Source organism: Elgaria multicarinata, chromosome 1 (assembly GCF_023053635.1).
Source record: "Elgaria multicarinata webbii isolate HBS135686 ecotype San Diego chromosome 1, rElgMul1.1.pri, whole genome shotgun sequence".
In the NCBI taxonomy this organism is placed as follows: domain Eukaryota; kingdom Metazoa; phylum Chordata; class Lepidosauria; order Squamata; family Anguidae; genus Elgaria; species Elgaria multicarinata.
In genome coordinates this window covers 75,775,583-75,803,460 of record NC_086171.1, presented here as the reverse complement: position 1 = coordinate 75,803,460, position 27,878 = coordinate 75,775,583, and the positions used below count along the sequence as shown (strand labels likewise).

The 27,878-nt window shown below is 43.2% G+C and overlaps 1 protein-coding gene across 1 annotated transcript in view; it reads left to right on the top strand.

The window, feature by feature from the left end:
• ABCA13 (ATP binding cassette subfamily A member 13) overlaps nt 1-27,878 on the top strand; it is a 331,836-nt gene that overhangs the window by 150,295 nt on the left and 153,663 nt on the right. The window contains exons 39-42 of the mRNA XM_063124168.1: nt 39-235; nt 5,393-5,550; nt 7,223-7,453; nt 13,315-13,420. Of these exons, the coding sequence (XP_062980238.1) occupies nt 39-235; nt 5,393-5,550; nt 7,223-7,453; nt 13,315-13,420 (692 nt within the window). The remainder of the gene's footprint in view (nt 1-38; nt 236-5,392; nt 5,551-7,222; nt 7,454-13,314; nt 13,421-27,878) is intronic.

Genomic DNA, 27,878 nt, shown 5'->3' with positions numbered 1-27,878 from the left:
TCCAACGGTTTCCTGATCCATGTTCGTTATTTCTTAAGAGCCCTGATGGATGTGGGATTATTCCAGCACCAGTACAAACATATTGGAGCCCTGTCGGGAGGAATGAAGAGAAAGCTTTCCATTGCCATTTCTTTCATTGGAAACTCAAAGACTGTGGTCCTGGATGAGCCCACCAGCGGTGTAGACCCATGTTCACGGCGTGACATCTGGGATATTCTGCTCAAGTACAGAGCAGGTAGGAAATCAATATCATTATTCTGGTAGTCTTTGTTTCCAGTCCTAGGTATCCGGCAGTCAAGGGGATATTTCAGGTCCTGTGAAGCCCTCTCTCGGGATTTGGGAGGTTGACATTTTTATGTGCGTACATAAAATGTCACGGGGAGTTCCAAAAGATGGAGAGTATGTGCAGCATCACACATTTAAGGGACAGGCCATAGCTCAGTGTCATACACTTTTCATTTTGGAAGGTCTCTGTTTCTGTCCCCAGAATCTTTGGGTAGGGCAAGGAAAGAATCCAGGCCCAAACCCTGGAGAACGGCTGCCAGTCAGTGTTGAAAATACTGGGCTAGATAGACCCCATGATCTGACTCAGTATAAAGGCAGCTTTCTATGTTCCTGAATGTTGGCCTTCTGTAAATGTGCTCACAAAAGTGACTTGCCTACAATGGCTCCCAGGCGAGTTGGTAAATACAATACTGTTCTATGGGGGCAGCCATGTTTCTGCCCTCTGTCTAATTTTAAGATTGAAATGGGCCTGCAGGTGAGGTGGCTGAACCCTCTCTTCTCCACCCGCACCTTACATCCCTGCTGTCTGTTACCCAACCTCTCCCCGCCTCCCCACTAGCCTGGGACAGATTACAGAAGTAAGCCAGTCTGGCAGAAAAGTGCTCAGTGTGATGGACTGGGGTGTGGTCAGTTCTTCTTATTCATGCACATCTTTTGGTATTAAAATCAGCTCCCTGTACCTTATGTTAACTGGGTGGTTCAGACATGTGAGCAAACAAACATGGCTCCTATAGCTATTTCTAGTTTGGCCTTTGGTTTTAACATGACTGAAAGCAAAGGAGGACGAGGCTCATATATCTTTCATGGCTGTATAGATGAGAGGAACATTTCTGCAGGTGCAGCATCAGGATTGATGGAGTTGCGTTGGTTGAAATTCCCCTTTTCTACACAACTTCTAAAGATAGAGAATCGCTGACCAACTTTGCAGCTGAACACTTTACTTGTTGGCCGGGTGGGAAATGCCGCAATATTTCAAACAGAGATGGGTCAGAATGATCTCATCTTCCCCAATTAAATACTTGCGTGGTTTAGAATCTTTGATCATGGATCCTTTGCGTGGTTTTGTAACTTTCCCCTTGTCGCTCTCCTGTGTCTTTATTTTTTTTTAATAAAAAAATTATTTAATACTTCAAACATAAATACAAATAAAACAATACTACATAATACACAAAATATAAAATAACATTTGATAACATATATTCTAGCTTATTCTATTAACATAATCATACTTAACATAAAAGTGCTCCCCCCAACCACGGGATCTTATTCCTGTTTCCAGAATCTCATTGCTTCTTCTGGAGGTGCTTTCCCACTCCCCTTTGATAATACAAATTCTAGAAACTCTTTCCATATTCCCGCAAAATCGTTCATTTTTATCATTCCTCTTCTAACTTTTTATTACATGTTAATTTATCGTTAATAGCAATATCCCATATTTCTTTATACCAATCTTCTATGTGATAATTCCCTTGAACCTTCCAGTTCCTAGATACCATTAACCTTGCTGCTGTTAACAAATTCGTTATCAATTCTTTTGTCTCTTTACTACAATTTAATTCTTCATATAATGATAACAATGCCACTATAGGTGTCTCTTCAATCTCCATTCCTAAAATTTCTTTTATCTCATTAAACACCATTTTCCATATTTTTTGTACAGATTCACATTCCTACCACATATGTAAATAGGTTCCTTTTTTTTTTTTTGACAACCTCTCCAGCAATTTACTGAATTCAACTTAATTATTTTATTTAATCTCACTGGGGTTAGGTACCACCTCCATATAATCTTATAATAATTTTATTTTATCCTCACAGATATATTTCTCAACACTCTTTGTTTCCATATTCTTTCCCAGCTCTGTTGCCCTATTTGTTCCTTCAAGTCAGTTTCCCAAACCACCTTCTCCTGTGTCTTTAATGGCAGCCTGGCCATGCGGATATTACATTGCCAAAACTTTTCCCAGCATGGGGATAAATTGATGGGAAAGTCTTAGGGATGGCAACTTTGTCATGCCTTCCTGTAATTTTGCAGACATTAGCCGATAAAAACGGTGCAAGAGCTGTCCAGGCCTTGCTCAGAACCAAATCCAGGGAGTTTGGGGAACTTGAGTCCAAATTAACATAATTCTTCCAACCTTAAAATAGCTCCTCCCACTCGCTCAAAAACCAAGTGCTCAGGAGCCCCACACCCTCCCCTTCAGTTATCCTTACCAGTAGGGTGACCATATGAAAAGGAGGGCAGGGCTCCTGTATCTTTAACAGTTGCATAGAAAAGGGAATTTCAGCAGGTGTCATTTGTATATATGGAGAACCTGGTGAAATTCCCTCTTCATCACCACAGTTAAAGTGCAGGAGCTATACTAGAGTGGCCAGATTTAAAAGAGGGCGGAGCACCTGCAGCTTTAACTGGTGTGATGAAGAGGAAATTTCACCAGGTTCTCCATATATACAAATGACACCTGCAGAAATTCCCTTTTCTATGCAACTTAGAAATCTTTAACCTGCGTAATAGCTGCAAGCCAGGCTGCTCTTAAGAGTATAAGATCAGGACTAGTAAAAACAAAAACAGAAAACCAGTTAGAGAAACAATATTTAGCTTAGCTCTGATATCAGAAGTGAGCAAGGTTAGGGGAGGTGTCTGTATGCCCAATTAACCCTGTAGTGGCTGTGCAGTGGCGCCGTGTTGTTTATATGATACAACTGCCAACTCATAGCCACATCTGGCTCCCTTCCCCCCAAAACTGTGCATTTTAGAAGTATCGATTTACTGTGACTTTCCCCGTTACCATGTTGCTTCTTGTGTCTGGTCACTTTGGTTTGGGTGGGCGTAAGCTCTGGATGGATTGATTAAATGCAGGAATGCAGGGCAGGGGTGGGCTGGACAAATGGAATGGCCACCAGTGCTGCAGTTTTTCCTGGCAGATAGCTCATGTTTTATTTATTTATTACATTTATGTACCGCCCCATAACCGAAGCTCACTGGGCGGTTTACAAAGATTAAAAGAATGAACGTAAAAATATATATATACAAAATTTAAAACGATAAAAACATAAAAAGAGATAACGTTTAAAACAATTTTTAAACACTAAGCCAAGCCAAAGCTGTTTCTGGAGTCAGTTAAACTCAACATATGCTGTTAAATGCCTGGGAGAAAAGAAAAGTTTTGACCTGGCGCTGAAAAGATAACAATGTTGGCTCCAGGTGGGCCTCATTGGGGAGATTGTTCCATAATTGGGGGGCCACCACAGAAAAGGCCCTCTCCCTTGTTGCCATCCTCCTTTTCACCTTGCAGCCGTGATGCTGTGAGGTTTTGAGAGAATGATCTACCAACGTGGTGTCATCTATTTGCTATAAACACACGTTTAATAATTGTATGTTCAATTATTAATTGACACCCCTAGGAAAATAGAGCCTGGGATGATGGGGGAAACCCCAAACCTAACCTTTTTAAAAGTCAGAGGTTGCGTATTGCAAAAGAGATCTTCATGGCACCCGACTAAAGCTCAAAACCTTTCCTTAGGAAAGCGAAAGTGATCTATTAAACGCTGCCGATACTACTTATGAAGCTCACTTAGCTCACTTATGAATCCTTGAAATGCATTATTCATTGGTTTTCTCATTTCATGACATTGTTTGTCACCTTTGCATGGATTACATCTTTTTCCATGTAATTGCATGTATTTTTTATTATTCAAATATACTTATGACTTACAGCAGCTCATTAAACTTTCAAACATGAAAAGCTATAGCTGAGCATAGAAGGTAGACTTTTAAAGCAATTGTTGTTTAACCCATTAAAAAAGATTGATCCTTTTAAAAGGATTAGGCAAAGTTATTGAAGATATGTCTGTCAATGGATATTAGTCACAATAAGCCAATGATAAGTTTAATTTTGTTTTTGAGTGTTGGATGCAAATATGGATATAACATCATACCTTCACACATGCTCACATTAATTCTTCTCTCTATCACATCCCTAGCAGTAGTGGCTGGTGGCCCCGAATTTGGTGGGGCTGTGAATTCACTATGGGTTTCAGTCAGAACTAGCCAAAACTCTAAAGAAGCTATCCAAGGTGCTGAACCCCACTGACAAAATGGGTTCAGCACCTTGGATACATCCTTTAGAGTTATAGCTGGTTGTGACTGGAATCCAGAATGGATTTACAGCCCCACTGAAATCGGAGCCACCAGCCTCCACTGACTCATAAATACACATCCAGACTCTCACTATTATCCCACCCCAAGTAGACCCCATGCAGCAATTAGGCTTGAATAACAAGTTCCATTGCTCGATGGGGGATTTTTGAATGGAGGCTTATCATATGGGGTGGTAGAGTTAACCCTTCCTTCCCTAGTTGTGAACCTGCTGAAAATCCACCCAGGCATCAATTAGACTTTAGAAAAGGCTTCCATTGGCAGAACCTTAATTCTCAAGCAGGTGTTATTGGTGTAAGGATGGGAGGTTAGAGGCCACAGATTTATTTATTTTTATTTATTTATTATTGCATTAATAGCCCACCTTTTTTCCTCCAAGGGTCCCAAGGCAGCATACATAATCCTCCTCCTCCTCTTCATTTTAACCTCACAACAACCACCCTGTGAGGTAGGGTTGGGCTGAGAGCCTGGGACTGGCCCAAAGTCACCCAGTAGGTTTCCATGGCCGAGTGGGGACTAGAACCCAGATCTCCCAACTCCCAGTCCAACATTTTAGCCGCTACACCACACAGATGTCAGATCCCTGGTTTAAACTGATCCAGTTTTTATCAGACTCCACCCAAACCCCAGGATCTGTACTGTACATTGGCAGCATTTTATTTGAAATGGGTTTGGAAAAGGAAGAGGCAAGGATGACAGCACAAACCTTTCAGGTATGTACATGTTTCCTGTATAAGAAAATCAAATTGAATGGCAAATGGGATTTTCTGAATTATGAGGATCTGATTTCACTGTGTGGGCTTCGCATCAGTCAAGCTTACGAAGTAAATCATCTTACTTGCTCAAACCTATGATGGCTGAGATGTTTTGGATGACTGTCGCGAGTGATTTGGAGCAGTGAACTTTACTAATGTTTTTAAGTTCCGTGCATTGATTTTCTTGGCACAGGCCACACGGTGATCTTCACCACTCATCACCTCGATGAAGCCGAAATAGTGAGTGACCGCATTGCCATCCTGCAGCATGGGCAGCTGAGATGTTGTGGTTCACCATCTTACCTGAAGGAAACATACAGCCAAGGACATAGCCTCACCTTCACAAAAAAGGTGAGATGTACACAGGGCACACTGCTATAGAAGAACCATCAAACGTGGTCATGGAGATTGTTCTGTGTAAGATTGCCAGGTTCAATTGCCACCATCCTTCCCCAAACTCTGTTAAACTCTCTTTCCTGCTAAAGATCTTCTGTTGGTTGTAAGTCTGATAGCAACAGTCAGGCAGTGCAATAGTCTTGAATCTAGCACATCGTGGTTGCTGAACAGATTTCATTGTATTATTGATAGTAGCCCCAGGAACCCAGTTTCCTGAAATCTCTTGTCAAGAGAAAATAAGGTGTCCATCAGATTTGGGCAAATTTTCCAGTCAGAAGAAAACTGGCAGACAGTAGTTTTGGATGGTTTTGGCTTACATCACATTTTTGAAGGAGGCATGTGTCAGTTTACTATATATTACTTGCTCAATGTTAAGGGATGTTTCTGCAAAGCTTCTGTAATAAAACATAAGTTTTTAAATTGTTTAATTATTCATATAATTTGCTGTTCCTCTGGACTGCTCAGAGTAGTTATCATATGATTCTCTCTAGATTGTGCATCAGACAAGATAAGCTTAGCTTCAGCACTGTCCTCATACTCTTCCTCTTTAGTATTTCTGGACAACTGTTAGTTCTGAAATATTCCAGAACCTCATTGAAAATTAGAAACCACTTTGACGCCATTTTAAAAAGTGAAAATCAACATTGGGAGAGAGGATTTAGAGAGGAGAAAGGGGATGATACTTCTTCTTCTTCTTCTTCTTCTTCTTCTTCTTCTTCTTCTTCTTCTTCTTCTTCTTCTTCTTCTTCTTATTATTATTATTATTATTATTATTATTATTATTTTCCAAACCCACCATTTCCCCATTCTAAAGAATTATCCCTCAGTAATTCCTAGCCCCTGGAAATCTTGTGCAGCCACCATTATAGCTTCTAAATTTAGCCAGGTGTTCTCCAAATATACTTTGGACTTGTCTTATAAGTCCAAAGTATAAGGACAGAGTATAAGGGGCTAGAAAATAAGCCAAGAACTACAAAAATATGTGTGTGTGGGGAAAGAGAATATGCTTCATTTGCATAATATACGCAGGTTGCAGGATTTCGTTTTTCATGGCATAGAATTTATTTATTACATTTTTATACCGCCCAATAGCTGAAACTCTCTGGGCGGTTCACAAAGATTAAAACCATAATAAAACAACCAACAGGTTAAAAACACAAATACAAAATAAAAAAGCACAACCAGGATAAAACCACGCAGCAAAAATTGATGTAAGATTAAAATACAGACTTAGAACAGTAAAGTTAAAGTTAAAATTAAGTGTTAAAATACTGAGTGAATAAAAAGGTCTTCAGCTGGCGACGAAAGGAGTACAGTGTAGGCGCCAGGCGGACCTCTCTGGGGAGCTCATTCCACAACCGGGGTGCCACAGCGGAGAAAGCCCTCCTCCTAGTAGCCATCTGCCTCACTTCCTTTGGCAGGGACTCACAGAGAAGGGCTCATGGAGAAGGGAATTTGGATTAGCAGATGTTTTAGTGTACAATACACGCAGCCCTGATTATAAGAACGTGTTTGTTTGCTTCCTTGTAGGCATCATTAAACACAATATTTATAATCCAGCCTCTCCCTCCCACCATACTTCTGATAGGATATATCATCTGTTCTGCTCTTTTTCTTTTTTGTGCAGCCCTCTCCATTTTCAGTTGAAGACTCTGGAGCTACCCTTCGTATTACATCTCTGGTTCAGGCCTACATACCACAAGCATTCCTGAAAGAGAACAGTGGGAGTGAGTTGACCTACATGATCCCAACAGAGGCTGATAAGGCCTCCTTTAAAGGCCTTTTCCAGACTTTGGATGCAAACCTTCACTATCTCTGTGTGACTGGCTATGGTATTTCTGATACCACCTTGGAAGAGGTAACTCATTTCCTACATTATCCGCCAATGGATTCTCTGGAAAATTGGTTGCATTTTCCCGATAAGTCTCATGTTTACTATCTTGAGGAAGATGCACTTTGCTGTGTAATCGATAACAACTTAAGTTATATATATGCACATATTTTTTCAAACACTGCAAATAGTGTTATATATGAGAGCGGAAGCTGAAATGTTTAGCTTAAAATATATTTGAATAATCTGTCGTTAGTCTTTCTGTCTTTCTTCTCTCTCTCTTTAGATACAAAACACCTTTTGTGCTCTGTTTTTTTAAAAAAAAATGTGCACGCACATATATTAATATAGGCTGTTATATGTGTTCATACCACTTGACTTTCCTTTTTCGCTGACACTTTTAAAGTATGTGTTATTTGGAAAATCAGATTTCCTTCATGCGAAGGTATGTTAGTCGCATGAGTAGATACCCTGTAGGAAGACTGCTCACTACTGTGGGTGGCGATCTATATGCTGCAGGGCGCGTATGAATGTGTGCCAGAAATAGGACATAGATGCCAAAAGAGATGTTATTTATGGGAGGCTGATGCAGGTTCCATTACTCACGACTCTCTTGCACTCATTTTGCCCCTGTCAGCACTGACATGATGGTCACTTGGGAGGGGGGAATGACTTAGGCATCACACACACACACACACACACACACAAAGGATAAACGAGGATGCAGATTTGCAAATTATTGACATATGTATAGAACTCATTCCTATAATTTAAATAGAAATACAATACATCTGACCATGGTGGGAAAGACGATGGCCTTAGCTAGACCAGGCTATATCCCGGGGCGAACCCCAGGATCGTCCCTGTGCGTCCACATGACGCACAGGGGATCCCGGGATCAGAGGGTGATCATCCCTCCCTTGCCCTGGGATATAGCCCTCCCCTTTTGGCCTGCTCTTTCTGTGGTCTTGGGCTGAGCCCGAGACTGTGGAGCGTGTGGCCTGTTTTTGTGGGTTTACCCAGCTCCGTGCGATTACTCACACGGAGCTGGGAGCCGCGCACGGGGCACAGCGCTTGGGGGTAGGGTGGGGGGAGCGGGGAAAGTAGTTAAAATTAAAAAACCTTACCTTTGCACACAACCCTTCGTGTGCTCCGTCTCCTTTAAAAACAAAAAAATGGCGGCTGCAACGCCTCTCTTCCTGAGGTTGTCGCGCCTTACGTGTAAATGAGTGAGAGATCTCACGTTAATCCCAACGTGAGTTCTCCCCTCCTCTCTCCCGGAAAAAAAGGTAGGTCTAACTAAAGCCTTACCTTTGCGCACGAGCGTTGGTGTGCTCTGTCTCCTTTAAAAACAAAAACAAAATGGTGGCCACAACGCCTCTCTTCCTGAGGTTGTCGCGCCTTACGTGTAAATGAGTGAGAGATCTCGCGTTAATCCCAACATGAGATCTCCCCTCCTCTCTCCCGGAAAAAAAGGTAAGTCTAACTAAGGCCTATGACCAGGTGAGCTGGGTGCCTGTTCAGTCAGCTATTGCCCGGGTGCTGCCTTCAAGCTGTTCCCTCCCTTCTTATGGTTCTTTATATTTTAAAAGGATTTGGACTGGACAGCCTTTAACTAGAGGACATCTTTAAACAAAGAGCCATCCTCTGTAAAGTAGGCCGCCCTATTAGTGGGGCCAAAACGATTGTGAGAAAGTCCCGTGGAAATGTTTTCAGGAGAGGGAGGCAGGCAAAGACAGCACCTACTCCTGCTCCATGTGGACTAATTTTATTTTGTTTTCTTCAAGTGCCTGGTTGCTAAACTATCTGCTACACTGTATAAATGCTGTGGGTCTCATTAAGGACTCCGGTTGAAAGCAGGACATAAATCTACAGTATAAATGGATAGGTACGTAAAGGAGCAAGTGGCAGCCAGCTTCCACTACCTCCGGGCACCCACCCCACCCATCGGGAAATGGAAGATCACCCCCAGTTTTTCTTAGTTAGGGGGAACACATAGCTGCTGCAGCCAGCCCAGTTTCCACCTGGGGAAAGGAGGAGGCAGTGGAAACTATCATCAACACCCAAATAGCTGCAGCGGTATGAGTAGGGTAGCAGTTGGGGGATGGGTGTAGTAGGTCTCTTGCCTGCCCCACCCACAGACCCTAGAGCCCTGCAAAGGAAATCGCTCAAAGTTCCAGCTTCATCTGCCTACTTTATGTCAGCAGCCATGGTTCAAGCTTTCCGTGGATCGTTGGCATCCCTAAAATAGTCCCCTTGTGTATGTTGATGGGCGATACCTGCTGAAACTGGGCCATGGTATTGAACAACCCATTATATCAAAAATGAGTTATTTTGTTATTTCATTCCAGCTTGAGTACATCATTTGTTTTTACCCTCTTCCCTGCTAGAATTCTCCGCTTTTCGGAGTTTCCAGATAATCAGCCAGGATGGTTCCACTGCAGATTATTTCTTGATAGCAAGTGGGCTTTTGGTTGTTATTTGGCTTCTCGGTTCTGCAATAAAAGTATAAACCTAATGTTTTTCCAATAGGTGGAAGATAATATATTTTGTTTGATAGCACATTCTCTCCAGCAGCATTTTGCAGGTGCTGCAATTTCTCTATTGATTTTCTTTTGCTCTTCAAAGGGTCAAAAAGCAAACCGCTCGCAACAGGAGCAGTGCCGTATGTGAGGGGTAAAGCAAAACTAGCCTCGATGTCTTCTTTTCCATAGGACCAGTCAGTGCACATCACACAAGTGTCTAGGTGCTTGCAAACACTCCCCTTCCTGCAGCCCCTTCCACCTCACACGCCACGTCCTGCCTTTGTCCAGCACTCTGATCTCGTGCTTGTTTACTCATTAGGAAATTGTCTTCAGTGGGACTTACTCCTAGGAGAAGGTACCTGGAATCATAGCCTATGCACTAACTCCTGCTGGAGACAATAGGACTGATTGCTCAATAAACATGAATAGGACTGGCTTCTTCATGATTTGTTCTATTCCAATAACTTGGAAGGTGTTCAAAAATACTAACACAGATTACAAGGACCAGTCTATCGTTCATATTCAGAAACCGGATGGATTTTGGATTGAGCCAGGAGGTAGTGAGCTCTGAAATGATATCTAAAACATGGCAGCTTGACCATCTAACAGTTCATCTGAATTGATCTATGCAGCCTGATCCTGTTTACTCAGAAGTCTCACTGAGTTCATTTCCAAGTAAGAATGACAATGATTGCAGCCATAACCCTCCATTTTACTGCATTTCATCTGACATCTTTCCACCATTCCACTGCAAATGGTTCATTTTATAAACTTCAGAATGATAATATGCTATAGTTTCCCATCCTGTACAGGGCCCAAGCATTTTTTTAAAGGTTATATTGTAGTGTAGATGATGCATGAGGTTATTTATGGTAACCTATTTTCCATATCTATATTCCTGTTGTCCAAATCTTGTTGAGATTTACTAGCACCAATCAGAGAAGCCGTGTTAGAGCAGAACATGACACTTTCTGAACAGTGAGCTGATGTCCCAGCTCTTTCTTTAGAAAAGTGTGCTTGCACGGTTAAACTAAGGGCATGCCTAGACCTCCCAGCTTTCCGGGAGGGAGAGGGGGAGGATCTCACGGTATTATGCTCGCGGGAGCCTCCCCCTCAGTCTATATACGGTGCGCGATGTCCGGGAGGGTGGAGGACGTTGCGCCCGCCATTTTGTTTATTGTGGGTTTTTTTTTTAATGAAAATGAGCGCTCGAGTGCTTGAATGAAAAAGTGAGTGTGGCTTTTTTTAAAAAAAAATCTTCCTGCTCCCCCCACCCCACCCCCAATGGGCACAGAGCTCCTGAAGAGCTCTGTGCCCCATGGCCGGTTCCCGGCTTCTCATGGTTACTTGCGAGGAGCTGGGACGAAACCGGGCCAGCCGGCCACACGTCCTACGGACTAGGGATGAGTCCGAGACCGTGGGAAAAACGGGATTAATGGGTATGCCAATATCCCAGGGAAAGGGAGGGATCATCCCTCTTTGCTCCCGGGTTCCCCTGTGTGTCATGTGGATGCACAGGGATGATCCTGGGGTGATCCCCGGGATATCAGCAGGTCTAGACATGCCCTAGGACTTATAGTTTGAAAGTCAGAGAGGTTTGTGCTTCCATGTGTGACATCTCCTGCCAGAACTACCAGTCGAGAGAGTTCCTTGTTCCAGAGGCTGGGTGCAGGGGTGGGTGGGTTGGAGAATTACTGAGGGGAGGAACAAAGCATCAAAACTGATACCAGGTACAATGGGAATCAATGTTGCTGGTAGGGTTTACAGGCCCCAAATGTACACACACACACACACACACACACACACACACACACACACACACACTCTGTACTGCCATGTGTGGCTATAAATACAAATAATGAGATTGTGTATATGGGATCAGTGCTGGCTCCAGGTTTTTGAGAGCTCTAAGGCAGAACACCCTCCATGTTCCCCCTCCCTCACCATACCTTCTCCCTGCCATTGTCGTGAGCTGCTCTTGCCTCTCTTCCAATTTCCCATCACTGCCACCACTTGCTTGCTTGGCAGGCCGACATCCCATGACCAAGTCAGCAGGGGCACCTACTGCTGCTTCTCACTGCCACCATTGTCTGGGTCAGGGGAACAGGTAGGTTATAATGGTGAAGAGGTGGAGCAACTCCTTAGTGGATGCCTGCTGGGGTGTGGACCCTCAGCAAATGCCTGACCATTTCGACTCTTGACACCAACCCTGTATGGGATAGGATCATGGTATCTACAGTATGTAGGAGGGTGCCAATTTTTCAAGTTTGTATTGAACTGGAAAGGCCTATCTACTCCAGCATTTTATTCCCACAATACCAGTGCCTATGAGGAGCCCACAAACAGGACATGCATGGAACAGCACCCTGTCACTCATGTTTTCTAGCAGCTGTTATGGAGAGGCATACTGCCTCTGTCACTGGAGGTAATATAGAGCCATCACGATTAGGAGCCACCTTCTCTTCCATAAGCCCACATGTCAAGGTCAAAGGATGAAGGAGTACCACTCTACTGTGATACTGTGCATTACAGAGCAAATGCAGTTCCTCCCCTCCTTAATGCCTTGGTGATGTTTTTTGCTATTAGTCTAGTGAGCCAGGAGTAAATGGTTCAGCACTGGAGAAGGTGGCAGGAATGTAGATCTGGCTGTATACCAGTCTTCCTATGTTGTGGACTTCCGCTCCTATCAGCCTCAGCCAATACGGCCAATGGCCAGGAATCTGGGGAGCTGTAGTCCAAAACATCTGGAGGGCAGCCTTTCATAGCTCCTGGAGCTTTTTCTCTGGTGTGCCACGATTTTTTTTTTGCTGGCAATACCACTTGTGGTATCCATCGCACAGGTTACCCACCTTTGGAATAGAAATACCATGTTCTGCATTGATTGTGGTCTGCTGCAGAAGCTGCTTGATAATATTAGATAGTCTCATGAGAAAACAGTATATAATGTGATCACAGAGATTTTACCGTTAAACCTCTCAGGAATTATGCCTTTTTTCAAGTTGGAAAAAAAAAAGGCTGAAGGAAGAGCGTGTAACCACTTTTGATCCATGCGAGGAACCATACATTGAAAACAGAGCTGATCCTATATAAATAGGTTTGCATTCACTTTCTTAATGCCATTGTTCAGGAATCCTAATGAAATATGCATTCATGAACACACACTTGTTATGGTCATTTTACCACTTTTCATAGGGGCAAAAAACCAAATGGTTACCTTGGAACAGCCCCTTGAACACTCTGGGAAAGCAGTTATCATTCCTGTGCTGAAATCAGTAGACACTATACTTGTGTAACTGTGCGCAGAATTTCAGCCATAGTAAAGAGAACCTCATGCCTGTCTCCCCGCTTTCTCCCCCCACAAAGGTGTTCTTGAAACTACTGCAGAGCACAGAGAAGACATCATATCTTCCAGTGGTCACGGACTTGGAGTTCACTCAAGCGAACAGCAGAGAATCAACACATAGAAATGGTAAATAAGAAAACTAAAACACTAGATTATCCTTTGTGGCAGCTTGCAGTATAGCGCAATGGAATTATCTGGATTGCTAGACCTCCATCAACTAAATTCAACGTCTAAGGGCTGGATTTTGAAAGCATGAAAAATGCAAAAGATTGACTAGGCAACAGCCCATCAGTGGTGTCAATTTTTTCTCCTGGTTGTTCTGCACTCCCCTTTGTCTGGATTTGAGCCAGTTTATATCCCAGTGCCAAACACAATATCTTCGTATCAGTCGGTAATCACACTTGTAATTTCCTCCTGAGCCTCTGATCTCTCTACCCGCTCTGCTTCTCTTGATGCCATTGCCTGTCTTGGCTGCTTTGGTGGGCCTCCGTCAGGGCCTCTGTTCTGTGGCTGGCACTGACTCAGCTGTTCCGACAACATAGCCTTCATAATTCTGGTGTCAAAACAGATATGGTGAATTTAAGCCCAGCCAATTCTAGCTACTACGCTAATATTTCTAGGTAACTCAGGGATATTGGCCTGCCTGCATGTTTACTCCAGTTCTTATCCCTTCTGGCATGGTGCATGGAAACGGAATGCCCTGCTTGACAGGCTAGTCAGCTGTGCAATCTATAGGCCAGGAATGTGGAAATGTTCTGGCCCTGGGGATGGACTGGCTCCCTGGACACTCAGTGGAGGCCAGATGATGCCGGGTGTGTGTGTGTGACCCTCTTAGCCCAGAAGCCCAGCTCCTGATGTTGCACCCCAGTGAGCAAAGAAAAGAGGGGGGTTACCCTGCTCAGTGCTGGAAAAAGGCAGCCTTTTCTAGCCCTGAGCAGGAGAAAGGGGGCAGTGCCTGGAAGAGAAGTTGGTAGACCAGATGGTGAAACACCCCCCCACACACACACACAGGCTAGAGATTCCCCATCCCTGCTGTAGACCTTGGACTGTAGGTGGTTGACTGTTGGATTAGGCTAGAAATATTGCAACTTCAACATTGTTTTTATTCAGGCAGTTTGGGGGTATAGTTACCCACTGACAAGAACAGCAGCAGGCCTGACCTGCTCCTGGGCCTTTAAAGACATTTGATAGCAGACATCAGTATGTGACGCTTTTTATGGGATGGAGCTAAACAGATTCACGTCCTAATGACTGCAGACCAAGCTGCTGTTAAGGGTAAGCTAAAGTTGCGGCTCAGTTTCCTGCCCCCTCTGGCAGTTCAACACAAACACACTGGTTGCAAGGAGGTCTTTATTGTCCTGCATCAGGTTACACAGAGTCTTGTGGCATGCAGCACCTCCCGTAGCACGTCAATTCCCCACAATACACAATTAGCACAATACACCATTAACAGCTAATGGCCCAGGAAAAAATCTTGAACTAGAATTCATTCAGCACCATAATTGCTAGCAATAGATTGTCATACATATACTCAGACACTGGATTATCAGAAACAGGAGTTCATAGTGGTATAAAGAAAGTCAAGACCTGGTAAATATTTGAACATTAAAGGTCTCAGCAATGACTCATCAGCGAATGCCTTACTTTAAATACAAGGGATGGCCTGTTAATGCCCCTCTTTTGAGCACTGATCCTGACCTGAAAGTTTAGCTTATTTATTTATTTATTTATTTATTTATTACATTTATATACTGCCCCACAGCCGAAGCTCTCTGGGCGGCTAAAAAACAGTTTAAAATAGTAAACATGAAAAAGTATACAAGATTTAAAAAGCCATCAGAAACATAAAAACAGTATAAAAAACAGTATCCATTTAAAAAACAACAATTCTGGGGTCCATTAAAAACAAACTTAACATTGTTAAATGCTGTTAAAATGCTGTTAAAAATGTTAAAATGCCTGGGAGAAGAAAAAAGTCTTGACTTGGTGCCGAAAAGATAACAATGTTGGCACCAGGCGAGCCTCATCGGGGAGATCATTCCACAGTCGGGGGGCCACCACCGAGAAGGCCCTCTCCCTTGTTGCCATCCTCCGAGCTTCCCTCGGAGTAGGCACTCGGAGGAGGACCTTAGATGTTGAGCGCAGTGTACGGGTAGGTTCATGTTGGGAGAGGCGTCCCATCAGGTATTGCGGTCCCAAGCCATGTAGGGTGCACAGAATACTGAGGAGGGCATGGTTGTTCCTTCCTCTTGATATGACGTCTCACCCTGGGTGACATCCCTGATGCCTCCTTCCCATCACATTCCTCTCCCTCCCTGGTTCCCACCATCTCTGGCAATAAGTCAGGGGTTGACATAGCCAGGTGACAGAGCCCACACTTTGCATGTACAATGTCTCAGGTTCGGTCCTCTAGCTAAAAGGAACTTGGGGAGCTAGGCAGGATCTACACTACTGCTTTAAAATGGTTTATAACAGTAGTGACAACTGTTGGGGCCCAGGACACACTCCATACGCAGTTTTCAAAATATCTTCAAAGCGTCATATCCTGCTTGATGTAGGTCTCGCCCTAGAGTGGGGAATACTGGCCTATCTGGACAAATGGCCTGATTCAATGTGAGACAGCTTCATTCATATAAAAGCTGGCAATCGTATTTTGTAGTCACATGCAGGGGTGGAGGAGAGAAGAAGCCGGGGCATTAGTAATGGGGTTTCTTTGGGATAAAGGGTACAAGTGGGCAGAACAAAATGCACCACGATAAGAAGCTGTTCCACGGTTAGGAGAATTTCTTTTGTATCCTAAATAATCAGACTTGCATGAAATATTGAAACAAGTTATGCAGTCACAAGGCTGTTGCAACGTTTGTTTTGTTTTTTGCTTTGATGAATTTCTGAGAAGGGCAGTTTTATTTATTTATTTTACAAAAAATCGTTGAACTTTATTCTACCCAATATATTTAGGTATAATTAGCAACTTCAGAGACATGCAGCAATGTACTTGTAGGATAGTTCGTCATAAAACTAAAAGACGCCCAATAATTAGAAGCTGCAGGTTCCACATTTTTGAGGCTGATCAATTACAATAAGAAAATGCAGTGATAATGGCCACCTTTGGAGTCAGGAGATTGGAGAGGAATTTCCATTCACTGTTGATGACTGTCATTTATCATTACGGACAGTTGTGTAGCTTAAGTATAAGGGACTTGAGAATTGGTGACAAAACGTGTCCTACGCTGTCAAAGTTAACAAGAATACACAGGAGGTACTACTTTGACCTTTATAATTTTTGTCTTTCAAGATATACTCAAAGGCATAAACAAACTTTGCATTTGTCAAAGGAGTGGAATGGATTTACTCTAAAGTGAAACAATCAGCAAAGATCGTTAAGAAGATCACAGGTTCTGTTTCTGTGCAAACTAAAGAGATGCAGGGTTTTCAGAAATGTTTGGCCTTGCACATCAAATGGATACTTGCATCAATAGGAATTAAAAGGACCATTTGAAAACTTGTGTTCAAGATAAATCACTGTGAAATAAAACCCTCAGAAACGGTTCTGCCCTCTGAATTGCTAACAAGATTTAGAATAACTCCAGATTGCTTATTGCAAGTGCAGTTAACCCATAACCTATTTTAATGTCATTTCATTCATAGAATAAGTGCTGCATAAAGCACAGTATGTTTGTTCTTTCAGTGGTCATATTTGGGAGCAGTCCCATATAACATTTAATTATATAATGTGAATGGTGAAATTTCAAATAATGGGATTACCTCATTTTATTTTCACAGTAACCATTGCAAAGCAAGACAGGCTGAGAGAGAACTTTTTGCAAGGTCTCCCAGTAAGTGACAAGTCTGAGCAAAGACTTCCACTTCCAAGCCCAGCATTCTACATAATACTGCAGGAGTGGACAACTTGTGGCCCTCCAGATGTTTAGGCCTACAGCTTCCAGGATACCTGACCATTGGTCATGCTGGCTGGGGCTGATGGGAGTTGTAGGCCAAAACATCTAAAAGGTCACACATTGGACATCCCTGCTATACTGTCTTTGTTCAGCACTCTGATCTCGTGCTTGTTTACTCTTTAGGAAATTGTCTTCAGTGGGACTTACTCCTAGGAAAAGGTACATGGAATCATAGCCTATGCACTAACTCCTACTGGAGACATTAGGATTTCTTGCTCAACAAACATGAATAGGACTGGCTTCTTCATGTTTTGTTCTATTCCAATAAGCTGGAAGGTTCTCAAAATTACTAACACAGATTACAAAGACCAGGCCATCATTCATGTTCAGAAATCATATGGATGTTGCATTGAACCAAGAGGTAGTAAGCTCCAAAATGATATCTAAAACATGGCAGCCTGGCCATCTAACAGTTCATTTGAATTGGCCCATGCAGCCCGACCCTATGCATGTTTACTCAGAAGTCTCACTGAGTTCATTCCCCCTATTTCCAAGTAAAAGTGACTATTATGATTACAGCTTTAATCCTCCATTTTACCACATCTCATCTGACATCTTTCTACCATTCCTCTGCAAATGGTTCATTTTATAAACCTTCCCAATTCAATCCAGATGGAGGTAGCTGAATTAGTACAGTGTCCTGAGCTGTCCTAGACCAGTAGTTGCTCATTACCCATAACACAATGATGCAAAGCTTCAGGCCTGGTCCACCTGAGGTCCTAATCTAGCCCTCCGTCATTACCCAGATGGCCAGGCCACCTCCCCTTTCCCCAAACCACCAATCATTACTATGTTAGTATATTTTAGGGTTTGATGTTTTGTTTTGTGCACTGCTCAAAGAGCCTCAGCTATTGGGCAATAGAGAAATGTAAAAAAATACATAAAATAAAAACACCACCAGAAAAATCTGTTGGGAGATGGCCCTTAATATTTCTGCCTGGTGTAATTCCCTTCCCTCATTATCTTGCATGCTCCATTTAAGACTAAAGTCAATATAATCATTTTTAAGACTTGGACGTAGTATGACATGGTGTGCATATTAACACACCCATATCTTTTTGCCTCTCACTGTCACCCCTTCTCAAGTAGGTTTTGCAGGTTATCAAAGCATACAAAACTCTGCAAAACCAGTTCCCACAAGTAGGGCAAGTGTGCACTGCGTGAACCATGATGGTTCCCTCATACCACTTTAGCGACAGTCTGTCTCCAGTCTGTCAATAACTGTTGCCGCTCGGTGCTGCAGATTGACAAGCTCCCCATATCTGAAGACTTCATGCACCTGTGAGATACTGCCTCTTCAGCTAAAATATTTATACTTTGGGAATATCAAAAAATAAAAATCCCTGTCAGCCTTGTCAGATTATCCATCTTCTTCTTGAAGGTTTTTTTTTTTATGTTGACAGCTTTACAGACTTGCACCCCTCCACGCACACTTCTTTATTCTTTTAAAGTTCAATCCTATGCATGTTTAGACAGACAAAGTCCTAAAATTCCCAACATTCCCCAGCCAGCATGGTGCCTTTAAAAGATTATGCTTGGATTAAATATTCACCATGTTTCTCTAATAGGAGGGAGATATTGGGGTGTATCTCATATTAACCTTACTTAGAGTAGACCTCTTGAAATGAATGGGACTTAAGTTAGGCTAACATTGGATACAACTAGGGCTGTGCTCTGCTTCTTCTCAGACCGGAGAAGCAGAAGCGGATCGGGGGGCTTCGCTTCCCCTTAAGGCGGAGGCGAAGAGGATCGGGGGAGCAGCGGAGCGTTGCGGAGCGGATCGAGGTGAAGGCGGATCCTTCACCTCGATCCGGAGCTCCACAAAAAAGGTAAGGGGGGTTTACTTGGCCAGGTAAGGGGGAGGGGGGTCTTACCTGCATCCGTCCGTGGTCCCGCGGCTGCTTCAACTGAGCCCGAGGACTCAAACAGGAAGACTAGGCTGCCTGGTCTTCCTGTTTGAGTCCTCGGGCTCAGTTGAAGCAGCCACGGGTCCGCAGACAGACGCAGGTAAGGGGGAGGAGGGAGGGGGTTTACCTTGCCCTGCCACCGCCGCCGCCCATGTGGCGATGGTGGCAGAGCCAGGTAAGGGGGAGGGGGATCTTACCTGCATCTGTCACGGCCCGTCGCCAGCTTCATTAGAGCCCGCGGCTCAACCAGGAGGTGTAGGCCGCAAGCGGGGCCTACAGTTCCTGGTTGAGCCGCGGGCTCTAGTGAAACTGGGCCAGGATGGGACAGACACAGGTAAGGGGGAGGAGGGAGGGGGGACTTACCTGGCGCTGCTCCCCGCCGCTGAGGAGCTCCGATTTGGAGCCGGAGCTCCACAGCGGAGCAGACCCTAGATGGATCGAGGTGGGGCGGAGTGGGCCGGATCCAAGCGAAGAGGATTGGGGGGTCCGTGCATAGCCCTAGATACAAACCATTGGCAGGAACTCTGTATAAATTCCAACCCTTTAGCCTTTCCTGTGAGGAAAGGGGCATTCTGCTTTAGAAAAGAAGGCAAATAAGGAGGCAACATGATAGAGGTTTATAAAATGGTTGCATGATGCAGCGAACATGCATAGAAATGTATTTGTTTTCTCCCCATAACACTAGAATTCAGAATCAATGCTATTGATCAACAGGGTAAGACAGACAAAGGAAAGTACTTCATCTAACCCCACATAATTCACTGAAGAAGTTCACTGTCACTGAATTAGATAACTTTAAATAGGGGCATTTGGCAAATTCACAGACGATATGTCTATTAACACCCATTAGCCATCACAGCTACATGGAACCTCCATGTTCAAGGGCAGTTGTCCTCTGAGAACCAGCTACTGAGAGGCAAGCAATGTGGGAATGCTGTTACCTTCATGGTTTGCTTGTGAGCTGTCCCAAGGCATCTGTCTAGGCACTATTGGACATGGAAAGCTGGATTACATTGTCGGGATCAGGCCAAGTCTTCCTAGGATGGATCTTGAATTGGACTTGGATGCTGAAGGTGAAGTAGATCAGCCAAGACAGGAAGCGGCAGAGGAAATTCTTCAAGACTCAAGGAGGAATCTTCCCAGGAGCTTATGGAACCAGAGCCCTGGCCTCAAAGATCCTCCTCCCCCTCCATGGGAACTCAGTCTTTGACAGAAGGGGAGGGAGTACCGGGATCGACAGATCCCAGAGTCTGGCTCAGGGTCAAGTGAGTGTTGAGAGGAGGTGGTAGGTGGTCACTAGACTAGGCACAGAAGTTGCAGCTTGAAGATGCTCCCTGAAGGAGGGATCTGGTAAAAGCCTGTTGGGCCCAGCAGGAAACTATCCATTTATTTGCTCTGTTAGGCTAATTAAGCATAGAGGATAGCTTCTAGCATTCACACCCCCTTCAGGTGTGAAGAGTTGTTTACTGAATAAAACTTTGTGAATTACACAGCAGACCTCTTTATTGACCCTGTTCAGATGACACGCTAAGCAAGAGTGGTTAAGCATTTTGAGCTAGATGTTATAGCCTAGCGTGTTGTGTGAATTCTGACTTAGCATTGTCATAGGAACTATTCCTAACCATGGTGGCTACATAACCACAGTTTAACCACACTCAGTAACTGCTTGCGGCAAAAGGGTTAGTGGCCTCACCATGGCTTTAGTGCTTTGTCTGAAATGGCCCATTGTCTTACATCTCGCAGGAGGACTTAGGATCATGACATACGTAGACTTGTGGTGGGATTGTTTTTTTGCCCTGAGGGCCATTTGCAGTGCTGGGTGGCAAGTCGAGCCCTGCACAACACAAGTGTCTGCGTGCACACACTCACACTTCTCTCTGTCCGCCAACACATCTCAACAGAGAGGATTGGGGATGTTTAAACCTGCTGCTTACTGAGATGGGATTGTTGGGCGTGTGGGTGGGAAGGTTAAGGCCTCTCTCACACCTTATTTATTTATTTATTTATTTATTTATTTATTATTTAGAATATTTATATACCGCTCCCCATTGAAAAATTTCGGAGCGGTGTACAAGGTAAAATGAAAAAAAAAAGAAGAATAAAAACAGTTAAAACAAAAATTAAAAGAAGCAATAACAGTAATCCAAGGCTGCATGTTAAAGAAAGGCTTCTTGGAATAAAGAGGTTTTCAGGGGGCGCCGAAAGGAGTACAAGGTTGATGCCTGTCTGACCTCCAGAGGCAGGGAATTCCACAGGAGGGGCACTACCATGTTGAAGGCTCTTCCCCTGGTGGATTCCAATCGGAGGATGGATCTAGGTGGAACCACCAGGAGCAGGCCCTCGGATGACCTCAGTGACGGGACAGGTTGGTAAGGGAGAAGACGCTCTCTCAGGTATCCTGGTCCCAATTTGTTTAGGGCTTTGTACACAAGTACAAGAACCTTAAACCTGGCCCAGTAGCGAATAGGCAGCCAGTGCAGTTCCCTCAGCAGAGGAGTTACATGCTGGAAAGGGGCAGCTCCAAACCACAGCCGAGCTGCAGCATTCTGCACTAGCTCCAGCTTCCGGAGCAGCTTCAAGGGCAGCCCCACATAGAGCGCGTTGCAGTAATCCAATCTTGAGGTTACCAATGCCTGTACCACTGTGGAACACCTCAGAATTCCCCTCCAAGATGGCTGTATTTCCACAGTGCCATTATCACTGGGTGTGGTGGAGTGAAGTGGCAGAGCTGGGAGAGGCTTTGCGGGCTATAGGTTGCCCACCTCTGAGATAGGCCTTTGGTTTGATCTAGCACAGCTTTTCTTATGTCATTTCTTTAAGATGTGGTTGTTGTGTGGACAAAATAGAGCAAGCCCTTTAACAGCTGCAAAATGTGTTGCATTGTCAGCTAAGGGGAAATAGTGTAATATAGATTACTATTTTATACATGCCCACCTGGGAGTAAGCCCCATTGAACTCAGTGGGGCATACTTCTGAGTAGACGTATATAGGCTTGTACTCTTAGGGGTTCATCAGACGAGCGTTTTATCACACACTTGCTACTGCCCACTTGCAGTTTTTCATGCATCGTATAGATGCTGCCTCCTGCCTCCTGTGTGCCTCCCACTCCTTCTTGCCTTTTTTCCGTCACGAAATGGACCCCTTTTAATCCGACTCTTTTTTAGGAAACGGAATGTGCCGCTATTTCCTGCTGTGTGCAGGAAACGTGGCATCATAAATGGGTCATGTGGTCTTTGTTTACTTCCTCTTACTTCTTTGGGAAGAAAGAGGAAGTATTGTAGGACAGGAGCGGGGGTGGAGAGGAGTTGGGAGGGAACCACGATCCCCCTGGTCTGAAGACGCTCTTAGGCTGTAAGCCTTCGCTCACTTACCTGGGAGTAAGTTCAATTAAACCCAGTGGGCCTTACTTCTGGGTAGACATGGATAGGATTGCACTATAAGCCTGCACTGATGTGCATGTGTGCTTGTAAGAAATCCCTATCAGAACTGCTTCTGAATAAACAAGCATAGGATTAGGCTGCACTTTTGAAACAAAGGGTCCTCAATACAGAGTTTACCTTACAATCTCTTGTACACCAGCTATCAAAAGCTTTGAAATCTCAAACACTAAAATCAAACGCAATAAAAAAGGGGGGAAAAGATTGATTAAAAAAAATCAAATGAAATTGAACGTCCTTTTGCTCAATGTCAACCATTGAACAAACGTTTGGCAAATACCAAAATAGTCTCAGAATATTTGACATCAAATTTTGTAGAGGGTAATTTTTGGAAGAAAATTTGCTTCTGCTCCGGTGAGATGCAAATATGACGCAGAAGTGGAGTGCAAGCTTGCCCAGATGTCAAAGAGCTATTTTGAGTCTATCTGATAGCATTCGTCAGTCTTCTGACGTGAATTTGCAATTTTCATGCTCTTGGAAGTTGTGCTCTCTGGAGGATAGAAAGCTTAATGAATTGCAGCTTTTATGCCCAACTGCCTTGGCTGAGCGAGGTAGTGAATCTTACAATGTTGGAGCTGGCGGTATCTAAGATACAGCATACATTCTAGTTAATTGCCAGTTGTGTTTGTTAACGGTTCCCAAAGTAGGCTTTTGAAAGGCAATGGAAACTGATGCTGTTATCATTTCTAGGTATTGCTATCAGTATGTGCAGGGGGAGTGAAGTGTCTTAATAGCAGCTTAGTTTATTTGTACTAGTGTCAACAAGCAAAGATATTGGTTTAGCCGCTCCCCCTAACAAATGGATAGAACAGTAGAAATTCTTAAAAAGCTGCTTCCCGTACAAATCTGGCCATGTCTTAAGATCTTCTGCTGAAGCCCTTATCGGAAGGAGATAAGGAGAGGGCATTTTCAGTGAGGTCACCTTGGCTTTGGAATGTCCTCTCATAGGAGGCACGCTTAGCACCTACTTCACATGCCTTTAGACACCAGGTTAAAACATTCTTATGTGCCCAGGCACTTTAAATGCTTATAATGCTCCTGCATTGTCTTTTGTAGTTTTACTTGCCACCTCTTATATTACTAGTATGAATCCCATGTTGCCACAGGTGCTAGTAGTCTGAGAATGATTGGATAAAAATATGTTTGCTCATTTCCCCTGCGACTGGAACAACTGTACACTTTTGAAATAAATGTATTACAAATAGTTTGGGAAAGGTGAAAACAAAACAAAAAAAGTTATTCTTTTTAAAAGATAATTTACCTCTTCTTTCTGGTGTCTTATCTACCTGTTTTTGTTTTGTTTTTCCTCTCTCTTTTCTCTCTGGTGTCCTTTCAGCTCTTTCCCCTCCTCCTCTAACTATCACCAATTGACTTTTCTTCAACCCCTTTCCCAGCATTCTGTGCCTGTCCTTTCATTGGCCCAACATTCTAAGACTTCATAGGAGGAAGCATTATGACACGTGCAGACACACACACTGTGTCATATGTTACATTACATGCACAGTGTGGGGTATATACATTAACACACACACACCCCTTTGCTTCATTCCTCTCTCTTCTCCCTTCCTCAGCTGCCCAGAGCTTGAGCTATGAATGCCCAATGCTCAAGCTTCAGTTTCAAACAAAAATAAGCAAAGTCAGTCTGGTGGATCTCTAGTAATAAGCTTGCACTACCGTATTCTTATATAATATTATGTTATTATGATTTTGATGCTATTGTTTTATTGTACACCGTCCTGACATCCGAATTTGATGAAGTTGATATAAAAAGAGTTTAAAAAATTAAATGAAAACAAAATAAAAATGTAAGAATTGGATTCTGGGAAAAGTCTTCCACTGCTGGAAAAAAATATTAGTAAGATTCCACTAAGATACAGTAGTCCCTGAGAGATAAGGCTAAGTCAAACTAAGGAGCATTTGAAAGGCTCTTTGATCCAATCTATCTTTGTTACCTTAACCATTGAGAAGAATAACAATAAACCTAGCTGCCTTTGATCATTAATAGTTTAATGAAGCACTTATTCTTCAAATGATAAAAAAAATCTGGCTTAGATAAATGACACTGAACTGTCCTTTCATATTAAATCTGTCCTAAAAATGTTTTTAAAATAGTACTTTTTAATTAACACAAAGTTAGTTAAAAATAAAGAAGCAAGTATTTAACTAATTAGAGCAATGATAAAATATATATTGTATGGGTGGTATCTAGTTAACCCTTCCCATCAGTAGGAAGGGGGTAATATCCCCACTCTTTTGCAACCCCCCCAATGCATCACAAAGAGTTGGGGGCCTACAGAACAGATATGGGGGACTGCAGGGGGTGGGGCTTGAATGATGCTGGATTTTGCCTAATAGCAAAATTCCACCTTAAAATTCCAAAACCCAATAACTTATATTTTCCCCAAGGATCAAAAGCTACATACACACTTACTTTGTAAGTAGATTTGATTGAACTTAGTTAGGATTGCCTCTGAAAGTGCACAGGATCAGGCTGCCTGTGTAGTTAACTTATTTAGATCCATAATATTCCAAACTATTCAGCATGAACCAATGTTGTATTGTGATCAGAGCGTTGGATTAGGACAGAAGAGACCCAGGTTGAAAACTGAGATGAGTTAAGTGAGTTCTACAAATGGTTAAATATTAGAAGAGAGAACATCAAATTTGGGATTACCACAATATTTATTTATGTATTTTTTTAAAAAATATTTATTACATTTTTATATCGCCCCATAGCTGGAGCTCTCTGGGCAGTTTACGTTAGATTAAAGCAATTAAAACCAATATACAAATTTTAAAACATAAAACATACAAAAACATACAGCGTACAACATACACAGAAACATATATCTAAAAACAATTATAAACAACTATGAAAACAGATCCAGAATCAATGAAACTCGTCACATTTTGCTAAATGCCTGGGAAAAGAGAAAAGTTTTAACCCAGTGCTGAGAAGATATCAATGTTGGTGCCAGGTGGGCTTCATTGGGGAGATCATTCCATAATTGGGGGGGCACCACTGAGAAGGCCCCCTCTCCCTTGTTGCCATCCTCTGAGCTTCCCTCGGAGTAGGCACCCAGAGGAGGACCTTAGTTGTTGAACGTAGTGTATGGATAGGTTCATGTCAGGAAAGGCATTCTGTCAGGTATTGTGGTCTGCGGCATGTAAGGCTATATAGATTAGAACCAGCACCTTGAATCGGGCTCGGACACATACAGGCAGCCAATACAAATGGGCCAGAGTCGGTCTTATATGTTTGAACCTTCTTGTTCCCGTTATCAATCTCGCTGCCACATTTTGCACAAGCTGCAGCTTCTGAACCTTCTTCAAGGGCAGCCCCACATAGAGTGCATTGCAGTAATCTAACTTGGAAGTTACTATAGCATAGACAACTGAAGCCAGGTTATCCCTATCCATATAGAGGCGTAGCTGGGCCACCAACTGAAGTTGGTAGAAGGCACTCCCTGCCAACAAGGTCACCTGAGCTGCAGGTGACAGAGAAGGTTCTAGGAGAACCCCCAAGCTATGAACTTGTTCCTTCAGGGGGAGTGTAACTACATCCAGAACAGGCTGAACACCTTCCATCCAGTCAGCAGAACCACCCACTAACAATATTTCAGTCTTGTCTGGATTGAGTTTCAATTTATTAGCCCTCCTCCAGTCCATTGTTGCTGCCAGGCACCAGTTCAGCACATCAACAGCCTCACCTGATGAACATGAGGAGAAATAGAGCTGTGTGTCATCAATGTACTGATGGCAACGCACTCCAAAACTCTGGATGACCACACTCAACAGTTTCATGTAGATGTTGAACAGCATAGGGGACAAAACTGACCCCTGCAGAACCCCATACTGGAGAATCCACGGGGCCAAACAGTGTCCCCCAAGCACCACTTTCTGGAGCTGACCCACCAAGTAGGAGCAGAACCCCTGCAATGCAGTGCCTCCCACTCCCAACTCAGCCAGACGTTCCAGAAGGATACCATGGTCGATGGCATCGAAAGCTGCTGAGAGATCAAGGAGAATCAACAGAGTCACACTCCCCCTTTCTCCCAACATAAGTCATCATACAGGGTGACCAAGGCTGCTTGCATACCAAAGCCAGATCTGAAACCTGACTGAAATGGATCCAGATAATTGGCCTCATCCAAGAGTATCAGGAGCTGGTCCTTAACCACCTGCTTAAGGACCTTGTCCAGGAATGCCCAGATTTTCCAGGTCCAGGGAAGATTTCTTCAGGAGTGGTCTCACTACCACCTCTTTCAGGTGGCCTGGAAACACTCCCTCTCGCAGAGAGGCATTAATCACTGTTCCATCCCTGCTAGCTCTTAGTAGCCAAGAGGGAAAAGGATCCAATACAGAGGTGGTTGCACGAACCTGTCCAAGCACCTTGTCAATGTCCTCAAGCTGTATTTATTTCCTAGATATAACTGTGAAAAAAGGGGAGGCAAGATTAAACGCTACTCTTTATAGAAAAATACTGACCAGAATAAACTACTCAGGTATGATAGTGCATACCCCAGACACATTAGAGAAAATATTCCGTAGGTCCAATTTATAAGGATTAAGAGAAATTGTACAAAAGATTGCAAAAAGGAATCCGATAATTTACATCAAGCATGTTTACAGATGAGTTACTCAGAAAGAATAATACTGAGAACTAGAAGGAGAATGGATGACATCAGTAGAAGCTCCCTATTGTGACCTAAACAAAGGAGATCCAATAATGGAATAGTATGTAGCTTACCCTTTCACAATATCAGTAATTCTATAAGACACTCCATAAATAAGCATTGGTATTTGGTAAAGGATAGAATGGGATGTAAAGAAAAACTTGACGTGACTTACAAAAAGAACTAGGAACATAGATGATTGGAGAGAAAAACAAATATCTATGATGGGCAATCTCTCCTACCAGGATGAGGACCTCCTGTTGGAAATTCTCCTTGTGGCCGGTATAAATATTGTGCGCATTGCTTGAAACTAAAACAGTTTGGGAATCCCACAGATGGGAAAGAATATATGCTGAAGGATTTCACAACATGCCATACTAAGTTTGTTGTGTATGGCATGCTTTGTCCCTACAATCAATTTTATATAGGAAAAACAATAAGGAATCTGAAGAGCAGAATAGGAGAACATATTAGCAACATTAAACGTGAAATTGTGGGAGTACCATTAGTCCAATACTGGAAAGACAAATCTCATAAAATAAACCCTCTCATTTTGGGCAATAGAAATGGTAAAGAAAAATATGGACAGGACTCTTTTAGAGAGA